The sequence below is a fragment of the Cornus florida genome, unplaced genomic scaffold (assembly GCF_030987335.1).
Source record: "Cornus florida cultivar Cherokee Brave unplaced genomic scaffold, ASM3098733v1 CherokeeBrave_3.0.0_Hap2_Chr10, whole genome shotgun sequence".
Lineage (NCBI taxonomy): Eukaryota > Viridiplantae > Streptophyta > Magnoliopsida > Cornales > Cornaceae > Cornus > Cornus florida.
The window spans coordinates 110,143,449-110,159,709 of NW_026775580.1; the positions used below are offsets into that span (position 1 = coordinate 110,143,449).

The 16,261-nt window shown below is 33.4% G+C and overlaps 1 protein-coding gene and 1 non-coding gene across 2 annotated transcripts; one reads left to right on the top strand and one right to left on the bottom strand.

The window, feature by feature from the left end:
• The first annotated feature begins 8,364 nt into the window (after positions 1–8,364).
• On the top strand, positions 8,365–8,446 carry TRNAS-GCU (transfer RNA serine (anticodon GCU)). The gene has a single exon. It is a non-coding gene; the product is annotated as a tRNA-Ser (tRNA).
• A 1,075-nt stretch (positions 8,447–9,521) lies between these two features.
• LOC132277041 (RING-box protein 1a-like) lies at positions 9,522–15,412 on the bottom strand. The gene is made up of 5 exons (XM_059778747.1): positions 15,121–15,412; positions 14,926–14,976; positions 14,766–14,825; positions 9,880–9,951; positions 9,522–9,776 (listed from the first exon to the last, which is right to left on the bottom strand). Exons 1-5 carry the CDS (start codon positions 15,275–15,277, stop codon positions 9,739–9,741), a joined length of 378 nt encoding a protein of 125 aa, XP_059634730.1. The 5' UTR covers positions 15,278–15,412; the 3' UTR covers positions 9,522–9,738.
• Between the last annotated feature and the right edge of the window lie 849 nt (positions 15,413–16,261).

A 16,261-nucleotide genomic window follows, 5' to 3' on the forward strand; every position in this document is an offset into this window, starting at 1 on the left:
TAGATTATTAGATTAAATAATATTAATTTTATTTAAAAAATTAATCATCAAAGAAGGTCAAATGTGCATATATATATATATATATAAATTTCAAATTTCAAGTCATAATAAAACAACATTATCATTCCATCAAAGTCTAACATCTAATTATCATTTTAATTATCTCCACAAATATGTGAATTCTCGGCTCCTATGCTCAGGAAATTGTAAATTTGATTTTCCTTCCACATATACTTTGGTCAGATGGTCTGAATAATTAGTCAATTTATTTTTTCTCTTCTTTTTCCAATTTGACTATAACATAGTCATCTTTGTTTCATTGATGAAGAAACTGATCAAAAGAACATTTTATGGGCATTTATTCAGCAATTGTCTCACATTAAATTTTATAATTTGAAATTCAAAGAATTTTCATACTACAAATATGACCTCCAATGTCCTAACCTAGTGGTCCTAATGTGCAATCTGATAAAAACTAAAACAACACCATTCATGGGAGAATATCATTGCCGGACTACACATGTGCAATGATTTACGGAGTAATGAAATGTTAGACGCGCATTTTTTTTTTTGTCATTAAGCTATATAAGAAAATGGATGGATCGAGTGATAGCTCTTTTCAGAGTGCCAATAGATCTTTAACCACACAAACATGTTTGAAGCCTAATTTTGTCATTAATTAATTTTTAGATTTTTTTCCTTCACATGGAATAAAGTTATTAAAAATAGTTTTAAAAGATTAATAAAGTAAGTGAAATGGCACATAATAAAAAAAAATGGGTAACAATCAAAAAAACATCACATGATATGCATATAGAGTATATAACCCATTCTAAAAAGTTCATAACATTTAATTTTAGATCAAACAAAGACCTGAATGTTAAAAAAATTAAAATATCATCTATAACTGAATAAAAAAAATAAGAAAGAAAAACGAATGAAGTGTGAAATAACTAATTTGTCACTTTACATACATATATATATATATAATATATAATATAATATAGGATTATAAGCGAAAAACACTCTTATGGCATACATATAAAGTATATAACCCCCTATATGTTCTAAACTTCCTTAACATTCAATTTTGGTGCAAACAAGGACCTAAATGCTGAAAAGACTAAAGTATCTCTCTACAATTGAATAAAAACTAATTAAATGTAACAAGTGTGTATTTATTATATCTTCAAAATGTCATTTGCAATGCACATGAATAAATTCGTAACAAACAAATGACATTAAGCCTTTTTTTGTCACATTTTTTCAAATTTAACGACTTATATGCTCAAAATAAAAGATAGGGGTGTTATTTGCCCAAAATATAAACAATAAAGGTGTTTTTCTTACTTTGCCCTTATAAGGGCATTATTGGAAGAGATAAGGGTGTTTTCGGAATTTTATATCTTAACAGTAACTTCAAGCCTTTTTTTGCTCACTTATATACACAACATAAGCCACTTTTGCTCATTTTTTCAAATTTAATTGAGTTATATACTCAAAATAAATGATAAGAATGTTATTTGCCCAAAATTAAAACATTACGAGTTTTTTTCTCAATTTACCTTAAAAATATTGAAGAGAGCGAATTTAATTTGTTTAAGATAGGAGTGACAATTTGTGTTCGCGGGTCGTAATCGTATCATGTCAACTTAAGGGTATTATACTAAACAGTTCAACCCGAACACGACCCGTTTAATAATCGTGTCAAGAACTCTAAACACTAGCACAACCTGTTTATTAAACGGGTTACACGTGTAACCCGTTTAATGACCTATTTACAAAAAATAAAAATAAAAATAAAAATAAAAAAATTATATTATATAAATTATTAATAATACTCAATAAAATAATAAATACTAAAAAAAATATAAGTTTTAATCAACCAAATTACTAAATAGTTTATAGTTTACAAAAGATTAAATTATAAGACACAAGTTTATATAGTAATTTTAGAACTTAAACATAAATTTAATTACGACATATATAGTTAAACGTGTATAAATGGGTTACACGGGTTGAACCCCTTAACCCAAACACGACACAATTAACTAAATGGGTTAATCGTGTCAAACCGTTTATGACCCGAACCCATTTAAGGTCAACCTAAACCTATTTAATTTGTGTCGTGTTCGAGTCATATTGGCGAGTCGTGTCAACTTTTGCCACTCCTAATTTAAGATAATATGATAACGAGGTTAAAACATGTGTGTACGCACAACTCAACTAAAACTTGATACTTATAGTTATAGCTAACAACCATCATCATTTTTGCCAATTAATGTATTGTTCATTTTCAAATTATTAAGTTGTTCTTTAAATTTTATAATATAAAATACAAGTTAGAAGAGTAATTATGAAAATATTGCATTTAATTTGTTTGACTCTTCAAATTTGACAATTAATTTACACACTTATTAATGAAAATTTTGGAAATTAATATATATAGAAAGAATATGGTGGGCCAAATGAATTTTCTTTTTCTATTATTTTATATTAAATAATTTTTAATTACTTTTTATTACCGTGCTTAAAGTAGATAGATAAAGTAAAAATGAACTATAAGTATAATTCATTGTTGGGTAAAATACAGAGACCCTCCTGAGGTTTGTTAAAAGGACAATCAGATGAAAGTTTACTTATTTTGGGACAATCACACCCCCTTGTGAAATTTGCCATCCAAACATAGCCTTAAAACATGTAAAAAGTCCATTTTACCCTTCACTATTTTATTAATTTTAATTATAAAATATCAAAATACTTAAATGACCAAATTATCTTCAGCACCCAATCCTAAAACCAACAACCCTACAATGACTCCACTACCACACCAAAATCCACAATCACCATCATCCCCACCCCCAAACCACCACCACCATCTCCACCCAACAACCACCCGGCAATTTATTTTCTCCCCTCACCACCAATCATCACCCCCAATTAATTACAAAGCCAAACCAATAGAAAAAAGCAACCCCTTACAGAACAGTCGAGCCATTACAGCTGGAATTTTTTTTTTTTTTGGCTGTCCTTACTCGCCGGCCACCATCAACCAAAGGCAAGCTCGTCGTCGCCATTATCCACGACCGAACCATCATATCACCGTCTTCAGCCTTACACATCACCGAGCTCGCCGCCGCCTCCATCACAACCGACATCATCAAAGCCGAATCTCTCTACCGTCACCCTCATCTGAGCTGCCACCGATTCATCCACGGCCTAACCAGTCCGTCTCCATCGGCCGAGTTCTCTTTGCCAGCCGGTGCTGCGCCGCGAACCATCCTTGTCACCACCGCTCGTCCACCGCTGTTCCGCTCTATTTGCCGCGAACCAGCTCGTCACGGTTGAACTATTGCCGCATTTATCTCATCAATGACCATGGGGTTCTATAGGTTGATGGAATCGAAGGCGGGCTATGGATCTAGATTTGTCGACGGTGAAGGAGAGGCGGCTCGCCGTTGTCATCGCCGTCGCCGCCGCCTTGTTTGTGTATATATGTATTTGTATATATACATATATATGTGTGTGTGTGGGTGGGTGTGTATATATATATGTGTGTGACAGTATGGTTATAGGTAGAAGAAAGATATAGTTATGAGTAGAAATGTCATTTCAGCATTTAAATTGGTCAATATAAAAGTCAAAGGTAAAAATGTCAATTTATTACCATTGAGGTGTTTTTGGTAGCTATATCAAACTTGAAGGGGTGTCATTATCCCAAAATAGGCAAACTTTTTTCTGGGTGTCCTTTTGGCAAACCTCATGGAATGTTACTTTACTTTACCCCTCATTGTTTTTCAAGGATTGTACTTAATTGACACTTTAAAAGTAAGTGACCGACTTCAAATTCCCATGAGATTTCGATTATAAAAGAAAATTTACAAAAGAATAATGTGAGTGTGTGAATATCTTTTAAAAATAATTGCTCGTAAATAAAAACACAAAAACGCGTTCACCATGTACTTGGATTATTATTCTAGTTGAATTTTTTTAAAGACATTTTTCTCCATGCATCTCTAAACCTTTATTGAATAATAAAAAATATGTGACGTCATTATTTAAATAATTAATTATTATATTTGATTTCATATATAATTCAATTTATTATCAGTATGGTTATGGGTAGAAGGAAAGATATAGTTATGAGTAGAAATGTCATTTCAGCATTTAAATTAGTCAATATAAAAGTTAAAGGTAAAAATGTCAATTTATTAATATTGGGGTGTCTTTGGTAGCTATATCAAATTTGATGGGATGTCATTGTCCCAAAATTGATAAACATTTTTTTGGGTGTCCTTTTGACAAACCTCATGGAATGTTACTTTACTTTACCCCTCATTGTTTTTCAAGGATTGTACTTAATTGACACTTTAAAAGTAAGTGACCGACTTCAAATTCCCATGAGATTTCGATTATAAAAGAAAATTTACAAAAGAATAACGTTAGTGTGTGAATATCTCTTAAAAATAATTGCTCATAAATAAAAAGACAAAAACGCGTTCAACATGTACTTGGATTATTATTCTAGTTGAATTTTTTTAAAGACATTTTTCTCCATGCATCTCTAAACCTTTATTGAATAATAAAAAATGTGACGTCATTATTTAAATAATTAATTATTATATTTGATTTCATACATAATTCAATTTAAATAAATATTATACTGTAGTGTTCTCGAGTAGTGTGCATTTAATAGTGGTTTTATTTATTTAATTATTTATTGTTGATTTATACATTTATAAAATTTTAATATTACCTCTCTTAAAATTACAAAACCCCCCACCCCACCCCACACACACGCACACACCCAAAACGCGTCATTTTCTGCACCTGAGAAATTGTTGGAGGGAATTCGTCATGTATCGGCAAATTCGTGAGCGTCCATGTCAGGTGGTGGCATTACCGGTAAATATTTCGAAATCAAAAGGCATAGACTTATGATGCAACAGCCAACAAGGAAGTTAGCTTTTTTGAAAATGCAAGAAGCGCGTGGGGCTCGCAGCTTTCTTTTTGCTGAAAAAGTTGGAAGTTATCGATATATGTAACGGCTAAATTTTTTGAAATGACGAAGTATGGAGTCACTATTTTTGACTGAAACTGAATGATGAAATCCAAACGCAACTTCGTCATCACCTGTAAAAGTAGCCGTATTTTCCGAAGTACAAGTGCCTTCCATGCAGGTTCTACCTTATTCCGATGCGGCGGCCGCGCGTGTATTATAATAGTCCCTTTGGCAGTCAGTTTTTATATAGTGGCGGCGCGTGGAGTTTCCAACAGTTTGTGTCTTGTAGTATAGTCACTGTAGCCTGGGCCCACCATTTATAACCGCAAATGGTGGCGCTATTCCAGCCTACAATCTCTCGCTCTCATCACTTGGAAGTACCGCACGCTTACCTAATCATCACACTTTTTCCTTGCTGTTTGGTTCCACCATAATACTTTTCCTGCTGTTTGTATCATAGTGTTGTTACAAATAAATTTTTTTTTAGGTCAAATCGCGAAATTCAACTGCTTACCTTTAGTATCAGAGTTGAATTCATACAGTGTCACACCAATTATTCGGTTTGAAGGATTTAAGTGAGAGATAAGTAGGCTGCAGTAAGGGCGTTGCGAGTTTAAGCAATTGAGATAAAAAAAAATACAAATTTCAATAAGAAATTAAATATTTATTAAATGGATTGGGTATTGGTTACGGGTTCGGCTGGAAAAGAATATTATAAGAGAGATTTGTCTCACATCTCATCCAGATGGAGAAGATGAATGGGATATAAATAAAGTGAGTATTAATTTTACCTAGCATCTAAAACTTTTGAATCGAGCGAAGTACCTGGCTTTTAATTTGAATTGAAATTAGAGATAAGGTATATACTCACCTTCTAAAATGAAATATTAAAAGTTTCAAATTTCATGTGTTATTGACAAAAGTTGCAAAACTAAAATTTTTAACATTCAAGATATCTTGAATACTCGCTGCTGTGATTGGTTTTCGCCCAACTATAACTTATAATAGGTGAAAAAAAGTGACACAATTACATGTGTTGTTTTTGAAATTTCCAATATATTAACAAAAGTTACAAAACTAAAATTTTAACACTCTCTGTGTTGTGACTGTTTTTCCGTTTTCAACTAATAACAACAATTGTAAAATAAAAATAAAAATCACAATGATTGATGAAAAATTAATCACTCCAATTATTGATCTTTCAACTTTGTAAGACGTTTTATACTTAAAATTTAAATAGACACTTATCATTCTATTATTAAGTTGCGTCAAAGTTATTTCTGGATAATGTGAAGTGCAGAGACAACTATTGTTGGTTGTGTAACTTGAAAAATAAAAAATAAAATCTAAAGCTGGAGATTACATCATCAACTATTAGACTAGCCAGGCAATTATAAAAAGAAAAGGGCACAATGAGAAAGCAAGTTCAAAAGTCTATGCGATGAAAATTAATAATTGAATTAGTGGCCCATCTCTCTCTACCTATTTGTGCACTAAATCTGTATTCCATTCTCCATGTTCGTAACTTGTGATCGCTTACGGAGGCTCCATTAGTGGTGGACAAGCAATGAAGGTGGTTCACTCACTTGCAGTAATGCCTTTACTTTTAAATTCATTTTATGACCCTACACACACTCAAATTACAGGATTATTAGCTTCCCAAAGTTATATAATGTAGTCCTATTCAATCCCAACCTTTTCTTTTCTCTCACTTTTCTGGTTTCAGTGGATTCTATTCTACCTACCCCATCCTTATGGGCTGGCTATATATATATATATATATAGTATAAGTATGTATGATAAGATTGATGATATATATGGTGCAGTCCAATGAGCTTAGAGTGGTTGTGAGGTTGATTAATGGCGGGAGTTAAAATCCTATTTAGTGACCTTTATCTTCGACATTCATTAGGAGAGGATCAATCCATGGTGCAAGGGCTGAGGTCACACCCACTACTTGGATGTTGATCTCACCCTCCTTGTACACTCCAGAATACATAGGTGTATTGAAGGGGATGTTGATTGGAATGGCTAAACCTACTTAAAAATAGAGCATAAATTTTGAGTTCATTAAATAATAAAATCATTTCAATTAGAGGAGTGCTAGGGTGCGAAAATCATTGTGATTGATGTTAACTAATCACAACACCTATTGTGATTATTTATTTATATATTAGATGTCCTATTGTGATTGGTTGAAAATTATAGCTCTCTCTCTCAAATATCTTGCAGATGGGGCATAAATTTTGAGGTCTTTAAATTGTAAAATCATTTCAATTAGAGGAGTGCGAGCTCTTTGTGATTGATTTTTAACTAGTTACATTGTAATTATTTAATTAATTTATGAGACCCACGTCTCTTACAGAAATGGAGTAAAACACTAATTACGTCCGGGGATGACTTCCAAAAAAATTGTTTGCATATAAAAATTGAATATAGTGCATCAGGAGGGAGGTAGGGTAAGGGTGAATGAAACTGAAAGGACATGAACAGAGAGCTTAGGAGGATGTGCCAAGAATGAGAAAGCTGCATCCACTTGTTTGCAAGTGAACTACAGTACTAGTGCACATGGGGAGAAGAGATGAGCATATACGGAGTACATGTTTTCTTTCTTTATAAGTTATAACCCAACAAAACCATTGATAATTGAAGCTGTCTCCTACTGATAGATGATTTCTTACCATTTATTTCGCAAATATTTGTCCTGTTTTAGTAAAGCCAGTGCCATATGGTGAGGGCATTATTTGTTCCTATGAACTATACATGATGAATCAGCATTATATATATATATATATATATATATATATATATCCGATAGATAAATAGACTTTCTTTTTGTTTTTAGGCAATAAATCAGAGACAACGCTTGCTTAGAATTTGAGGCACAAGACATAGATTGTTATTCTATTCTAATCCATGAGATAAAAAAGCAAGAAAACAACAATTATTGTTGGAATAGAATAGGGACACAAGTCAAGCTAATGAGTTCAAGCATGCATGTCAGTACTTGAGATCAGTGGTAAATGTTTGTTGGTTACAGTGGCATCATCATGTGAAGTCAGCAAATTAAGAAGCATGTTCATGATGCAAGGTGATATATTTATCACTGGGATTATTATTATATTTACGTTAACATCATTCCAGATTCACCATACAAGATAAGGTTGAAAAATCCAAATAAAAAAATTTTAGCCTTATGAAAAGAAAATCATGTTAAGTTGAGAAAAAATTAGTTAACATACTACTACTAAGTTCAAGTTCACTTGGGGGCAAAATGGAAGTGTGGGTGATATTTTTTGGCCCAAGGTAAAAATTAAAAAAAATAACATACTACTAAAGTAGATAAATATAGCAACACAACCGTCGCTTTGGCCGAGTGGTTAAGGCGTGTGCCTGCTAAGTACATGGGGTTTCCCCGCGAGAGTTCGAATCTCTCAGGCGACGAAGTTTATGGGTTTTTTATAACCCGTTTTTAAAGAACTACTCCACAAATTGTTCTTTCTTTTTTCTTTTAACCCATTTACAAGTTCAGGGGTGAAATTTCAATTGAGCAATAGTTGGAACACCCCCAAAACAATTTTCGAATCCAATCGTCACTTGCCCCGAATATATATATGTGAGCAAGAATCCCTAAACCATCAATTTTTAGAAAAAAATAAATAAAGAAATAAGGAGTAAAGAGTGCAGTAGCCACTAGGTTGATTTGGACTTGAGGCCAATCCTCCCTGTCCTACAAATACAAAAAAAGTAGGGTATTGAATGTATTATTGCACATGGGACAACAGTTCTAGGAAGCCACAGTTACTCCTAAAGGGTATTCCCAAAGATTCCTTCAAACCCATTAAGGTTGGTTGGCTTCACTTCTACATTTTGAATCCCAACCTAATAAAATGACCAGTCCCACGGTTTGGGACAAAAATCTGTTCTGCTAAATAAATTCAGGTGTATATTTTGTACTAAAAAAAATAAAAAATTCATGTGCATATTTTTACACAGCATTTGGATGTATTATAAGAGAAACAAACACAACGCTCAATCTCAACAATGAAACTAATTTAAACCTGTTACAATGTCATGTTGATGGGTTCTAAAATGATAAGCATATCAGTTTGGCAGATTCAGAGAGTTACCAAGAGAGGACGTTGTCCAAAAAATTAAACATTCGTTATGGAATGACAGGCAACCGGGCTGACATTTCATAAAAGAAAAAGAGAGCGTTTTAAAAAAAGAAGTCAAGTCGCATATCACCCCTCTAGGATATTCATACATCACACCCATGATAGATCTAAGTTTCTTTCCTAAAACCATAGAATTACTCTTCCCCATCCAAAAGTTCTTTCCGCTTCTGCCTGTCCCAAAATTCATGTTCCGTCGACAGAGAAAAATTGCATATAAGATACATTTCTAAAAGATTCTAAGAGTTACTTTGATTAAACTAGGCGGCATTAAGGACGCCTGTGAAGAACCTACTTTTAACAATCAAGGCGCCTGAAAAAAAGAGCATTTGAGGCAATGAATGTAATCCTAACAAAAGATCATGATGCTTCACATATTGCACTCGGTGCAAGTCCAAAGTTGAATCCTTGTTACACACCCAAATTGTATTCAAATATTCAAGGATAATATTTGCATCAGCAAAAATTAAAGGAAATTTGAAGACAATGATTCAAATTTGCCACTTCAAAGCATTGCCACAGCACAAAGAGAGGGTCCAACCATTCAACTGCACAAAAGTTCTAGTGACCATACTTCTGAAACTCCCACTCACTGTTATCTGCACAGACAAGACAATCACAAATGAAATGAGAAAAATACATCACCATGCAATGTAAGTAATAATTGGCATGATATCAAATAGCAGAGGGCAGATAACATACCCAATGGACACACTTGACGAGTCTTGAGCCAGCGGCTGATGCAGTGGAAGTGGAATGCATGGTTGCAAACACCTACAGGAATTGAATCCGATTTTGTTTAAGCCAAAGAGGAAATATACGCTAAGAAGGGATAACAATCACCAATCTTATTCAGTATTGGAAGAGAGAGAATCAAATTTCAAAAAAGTCAAAGATTCATGAAATACTGATCCAAAAATAATTCTTAAGAAGGCTCAGCTATGGAACTGAAGTTCCACAGAAGTCCAATGGTCCTTCAAACCAACCATTCCTCTATGAACATGATCCGTCTTTTCCCTATTTCGACAGGAACCTGACCTTGTTAGGACAAAAATGATATGCAGTGCAGCCAGCCATTAAATTAAACAAAGAATTGGACTGTAACATCAATGCCACGAAAAAACAAAAAAATACTGAGTATAATGGCAATTAAATTCAATGTAGTCTGAGAAAAAGAAATATATCTTCTACATTGGAGATATTGAAAAAGTTTTAACTTTTAAATGAAAGTTCAATTTTCAGGAAACATCACCAAATTAACCATTAAGTATGTTGTTTGCATATTAATCCCCCCATATTAGGGGAAAAACATTCAAAAATTGAATAAATGACAATTATCATTTGTAAACAACTTATAGTTGAGACAAATTTATTACATCCAATATTTTATTTATGTATGGATCATGGTTCTAAGTCATTATACATTGAACCTCAACATATGAGCAATTTAAAACACCAAGGCAGAATTCACTCCATTAAACCTCTAGGCACCCTGGGAGGTTTACACTGGCTTAAGATGTCCAAAAAATCAAGCACTTGAGAAAAATAAAAGGGCTTCGTCGCTATGAAATATTACCGAAAAGAATTTGCACATCCAGATATATTACGAAAGCTTCATCAGTTTTGGTCCATGCATCAGATCAAATTTTGAATATTCTTCATTGGCCAACTTGATAGCCTAAGAAAAACACAACACATTCTGGCTTCACTAAATATAGATGATTTAGAACAATTCATGACTACGAAAATATCAATCCGCCAACTGGATCATACAAATGCCAGCTTATTAACCAGCTCACATATAGTTCACTTGTTAGATAGATAATTGCGCTGGACAAATTTGAAGATCTACAGCTTGACAATAGTAACTATCAGGATGGAGCAAGCAAGGGCTAATAATAAATTCAGACAAATTCATTTCCATATACCATTCCTTCACCCAACTAATCCTTTCACACTCCCCCTCTCGATTCACCACTACACTCCACCCAACCACAGAGAGAGAGAGAGAGAGAGTTCCCCCTCAAAAGGCAAAGTAGGGAAAAAAAAGAAAATTTAATAAATAACAATTTATATTTGCTATATTAGTGATTACAATACAACCGTATTCAAATAGTATATGGGTGAAAGAGCGAATAAACAGAAGCAATTACCAAAAAAGTAAAAGTACTCTTTTGGTCCAAATTGCCCTCACTACTTCTAAAATTTCCATCCATCTCCTCTCTCTCTCTAACCCCCCCCCCCCCCCCCCCCCCCTTCTCTCTCTCTGTATACATGCATATAAATACACACACACACATATATGTATATAAATATCACCACCACCATCCACCCCCACGATTTTTCTCCGGTGAACCGTGAACCGCCACCACTGCACCTGCTTTGTGCAAGAGATCCAATATCTGCCACGGGCCCACGACACAGCCATAGCCAGCTGACCCATTTTTGGTCAGCTGATTTCTGCTCCGTTTTTTATACACTTGATTTCTGCTCCGTTTTTGGTAGTGGTTGTGGTTGTGGGGGTGAAATTTTGTGGTTGTGGTTGGGTGGGTGGGTGGATTGCTTTGTGTGTATAAAGTAGACTCACTAACCATCTGATTCATCGCATCAATCCACTCGAATCTGCTGCACAAAACCAAAAACCCAAACCAATTCGATCATTGGCCCAAGAATTGCCGATTAGAAAGTCCAATCGAAGAAATGAGTACAATCAGGAACAATTTCTTATTCATGATGGGCACAATCTGTGGGGTCTATGTTGCCCTAAATACAACGTGCCCACCATCAAGAAACTCGCCAAAACAGCCCTTGTCATGGCCAAGCACCTAGAGGAGAACTATCGCTAACCCAAGAAGAATAAAGACGTCGACAACCAATGATCATCTATTGAAAAAACACAATTTTATTTGCTATTCTTTTGTGATAATTGGGGAAATTAGAAAGTAGTATATTTCTAGGGTTTGCTTTGTTGGTCATTCTCTGTGTTTTCTGGCTACATCAGTGTAGTCGGAAATCCTTCTCGTCAGAATTTAATTTTGATTATATATAGAGAGGAAGCGAGTATAGAGAGAGATGTACGGTGGGGATGGAGGTGAAGTTGATGTTGGGTGGGTGGTGGGTTGTGGTTTGTGGTGATTGTTCATGAATGGTTTGTAAGTCATTCTGCAAAATGTGAGGGTAATTTGGACTCAAATGTATAAGTCTTTGTCAAATACGAAATTACTAGTGTAAAGTAGTTGTTTTTGTACTATATTGTGTTAAAGTGGCTTTATACACTCATTCTTTTTTAATACGGTTACTTTTGTAATATAGCATATATAATTTGTCATTTATTAAATAATCCCAAAAACAAATACTGCCATAACATAATAAATCCAGTAGGAGCAAAATAACTCAGCCACAAACTATTCCAAATACCAAAAATTTTTGCCTCCAGAAAAGTTAGGTTAACAATTGCTTGTAATGCTGCAGATCAAAAAATAATAATACTAAAAATTGCTGCTGTAAAAATCATCATTCATGAGTCACTAAATCCATGCCCATAACAAAAAAAAAAAAAAAAAAAAAAGCACCTTCATAAAGCTTACGTTAGCTTGGTTATCCACCATTTCACCCCCTTGAATAATTTTTTATGGATAAGTTCACCCCATAATTAAAATAATCCCTTTCTAAGAAGGCCTTAAAAGGTATAATCTAAAGACCTCCATTGGATTTGCGATTTAAACACTATTTTTAAAAAAGGACGAAAAAATTGGCATCAACAAGGTTAAACTAGATAGCCCCATAAACTGACTTAGAAAAACTAAAAATATATAGGTGTGGGTTGTGTCAATTATTGTAGTAAAAGATTACAGTGTTGAAATCAGAGTGTTACACACTAAAATTTCAACTACATGCAATGGGTTTAAATAATCTAAAATTCTAAATAATTGATCCAGCAAAATTAAGTATTAACAAGGACTTAACCACAAGCCAAGCCTAATCAAAATACAGACGGTTAAAATTTTTTAAAATATTAGCACGAAAACACCAAACTAATACAAGCAAATAGCCCCAATAGACACAGAACCAGAACAAATTCAGAAGGGGGAGAGAGGGGGGTAATCAGTTCATGCTCAACTCAACAGTCTTTGTCCTACTACAAGAAAATAGCCACAGAACCAGAACAAAATCAGAAGGGAGAAGAGGAAATCAATTTGCATATTTCATACTCAACTCAACAAAGTCTTTGTCCCAACTATTCGAGATTGACTACATGGATCCTCTTTCGTCATTATACTTTAGCCAAGAACATAGCTTCAATTAAACCACACCAACATATCTTTGTCTCCTATCTCAACCCATGTTGATGTTGCTCCTCCTTTTCCTAGCATTACCATCAGTTTAAACAATGCTGCTCTTCCTCACTATTGCAGTTATTGGCTCTCACTACTACATAAATAAAAAATAGAAAACACCTTGTCAAATTTCTCTCTCTCTCTCTTTTTTTTTTTTATAAGTCAAATTTCTCTTATTTTATCTTCAACAATTTTCCTAAACATTGTCAGTGCAACCACTTCAAATCTTCATAAACATTAGTGATAATGGTAAGCTCGATATACCAAAGCCCATCCATTTCATCCAGCTGCATAAATCCTTTTCTACATTCATCTTTTTATAGAACCATATGCATTAGTCAAAATGGAAATATGTTACCTTTTGTGATATTTAAAATGGATGTCCCTACAATTTAAAAGCCATTTTTTTCCCAGAAGTATGTTCACTTTTTGTATTTTGTCACAATGAAAATCACTTCTTTTGTATTATAGTTATTATTATTATTATTATTTGCGTGTAAGGAGAAAAGAAAGGAAAAGAAGAGGGCATTATATGAAACTGGCTTCAGCCCTCAATCAATAGTGATGCTACTTCTTCTACTGTCCACAAAGGATACAAGTGATGGAATCAGCTCCCACCCAATTTTTTTTATTAATTAAAAAAAGAAAAAGAAAAAATGTGCTTCATTATCTCTTTGCTGAATTTTTTTTAAGAAAGCCTTGAAACATAGCATTTCCTTCAACAAAATACGTTCTCACCTTACTAAACATCCAGCTCAACACCCACTTTAAATCATACTCATGTTATAAATATGTGATAATAGTACTACTAGAGCCTATGTAACAAAATTGTTCTTTTATTTGTAACTCGCGAACCTTAATTTTCATCACATCCCCTCTTATTATCCTAATTTTGAAGAAGTTACATTTCATCGATTTAAATCTAGCCATAGTAGCAGGAATAGACCTAACACAATTTGTTAGTCCTAAATCCATGACCATATCACACACTCAACAATCTTTATCTACACGACCATTAAGTTCTACTCTAATATGCTCCCAGTATTTGCTTTGATGTGTGCTCTACTGCTACCTGGGATGCATAAGCACTAATTATATTAAATAATTTTATTTTCCCAATACAAGTTTTGTATAATAACAATCAAACTTAATGCCTGTGTGTCATGCTTATTGTAGAACTTTGAGGTAAACATAAACCCTAGAGTGTTTTACAATAACGCCAACAATGAAGGTTTTAGAGGAAATACATACCCCACGCAACAGTGCATTCCTCGCTTGTGGCACTAGCTTGGTTAGCCTGGCACTCGATGCCTAATCAAAGATACACAGAATATATTATCAAATAATAAAATCATTAAAATAAATAAAATAAAATAAATAAGGAAGCACGAACGGAAGAGATCAAACTCACATAGATCCATGATATGGTTCCTGCAAATCGCACAGTTATCCACGACAATATCTGCATCCACCAGTCAATCAAAACAGCAAACTATCACATGATTCTTCCAATATACACAAACATATACATATATATTATATAATGTATGAATCTAGATAGTATGAATTGAAGGAGCTAGGGTTAGGGATTAGTTGGATTTGGTACCCCAAGCCCAGAGAGCGACGGCGTTCCACTTCTTGATCTCGAATCGCTTAGCCTTCTTCGTCGACCCCGATGAAGCTGGAACAGTGGAAGAAGGTCCGGCTCCGCTCGAACCCTCTCCTGCAGGAACCATCGTCACGTCGGTATCTAGAGAAGCCATTGCTATGCTAATACCAGCTAGGGCAAGACTTCTCTTGGGGTTCTCTTTCCTGATATCTGTTAACTTCTAATACTCGCGCTAATCGTAACGCCGACTCGTCTGTGGAGTCCTCTTTTACGTTTCCTACCGATGCCTCAATGGCCCATCTACTTTTGTGGGCCTACTTCAACCCTGTTTATGAGTCAAAAAATTCAACCTTTTACTTTGACAAGTGAAAGTTAAAAATAATACAGTAATAATAATAATAATATATAAAACTAAAAATTTACACATTTTTAATAGTAGTTTATTATATATAGATGATTGATTATTTTTAAAAAATATACATAAATATTTAAAATAAAATGTAAATATGCTAGTGATATTGGATAAAAAAATATTTGAAAATGTTAGTATATAAATTAAATTTTTATCTCAATAAAATGGTACAAATTTGTGTTAAAATATACATCAAAATTTAAAATAGATTGTAAATATGTGATTAGTTGGTGATATTGGATACAAAAAAAATTGAAAACATTAGTAATATCTAAAAATACAAATAAATATTAGACCAATAGAATTTAAGAGATGTAAGGACTTAGAGAGAAGAAAATTTTAGTTTTATTAGGAGGAAGATGTACAATTCTCAAAGAATAAATATATAGTAGATTTTTATTTATATAAAATGGTATGAAAATAGCTTATACTTTAATAATAGTATATATAGATTGATAAATATGGATATAGAGAAATATTAAGTTTAAGTTCGGCCGTATAGAATTGAAAAAAAAAAAATTAGTTTAATTTTTTTATAACTTTGAACTAAATTTAATTTATTTTATTTTACTAGTTTCAATTTTAAGGCTAAAACGCAGCCCAATGTAATATAAATTGTACAATTGTAGCTGAAGTTTAAAGCCCTCGAGTTTTTCACAAAGAAATGGTTTTTCTGGAGCTTGAGGCATAATTGGGCCACATGTTTGTCACTTCTGAATAAGCTTG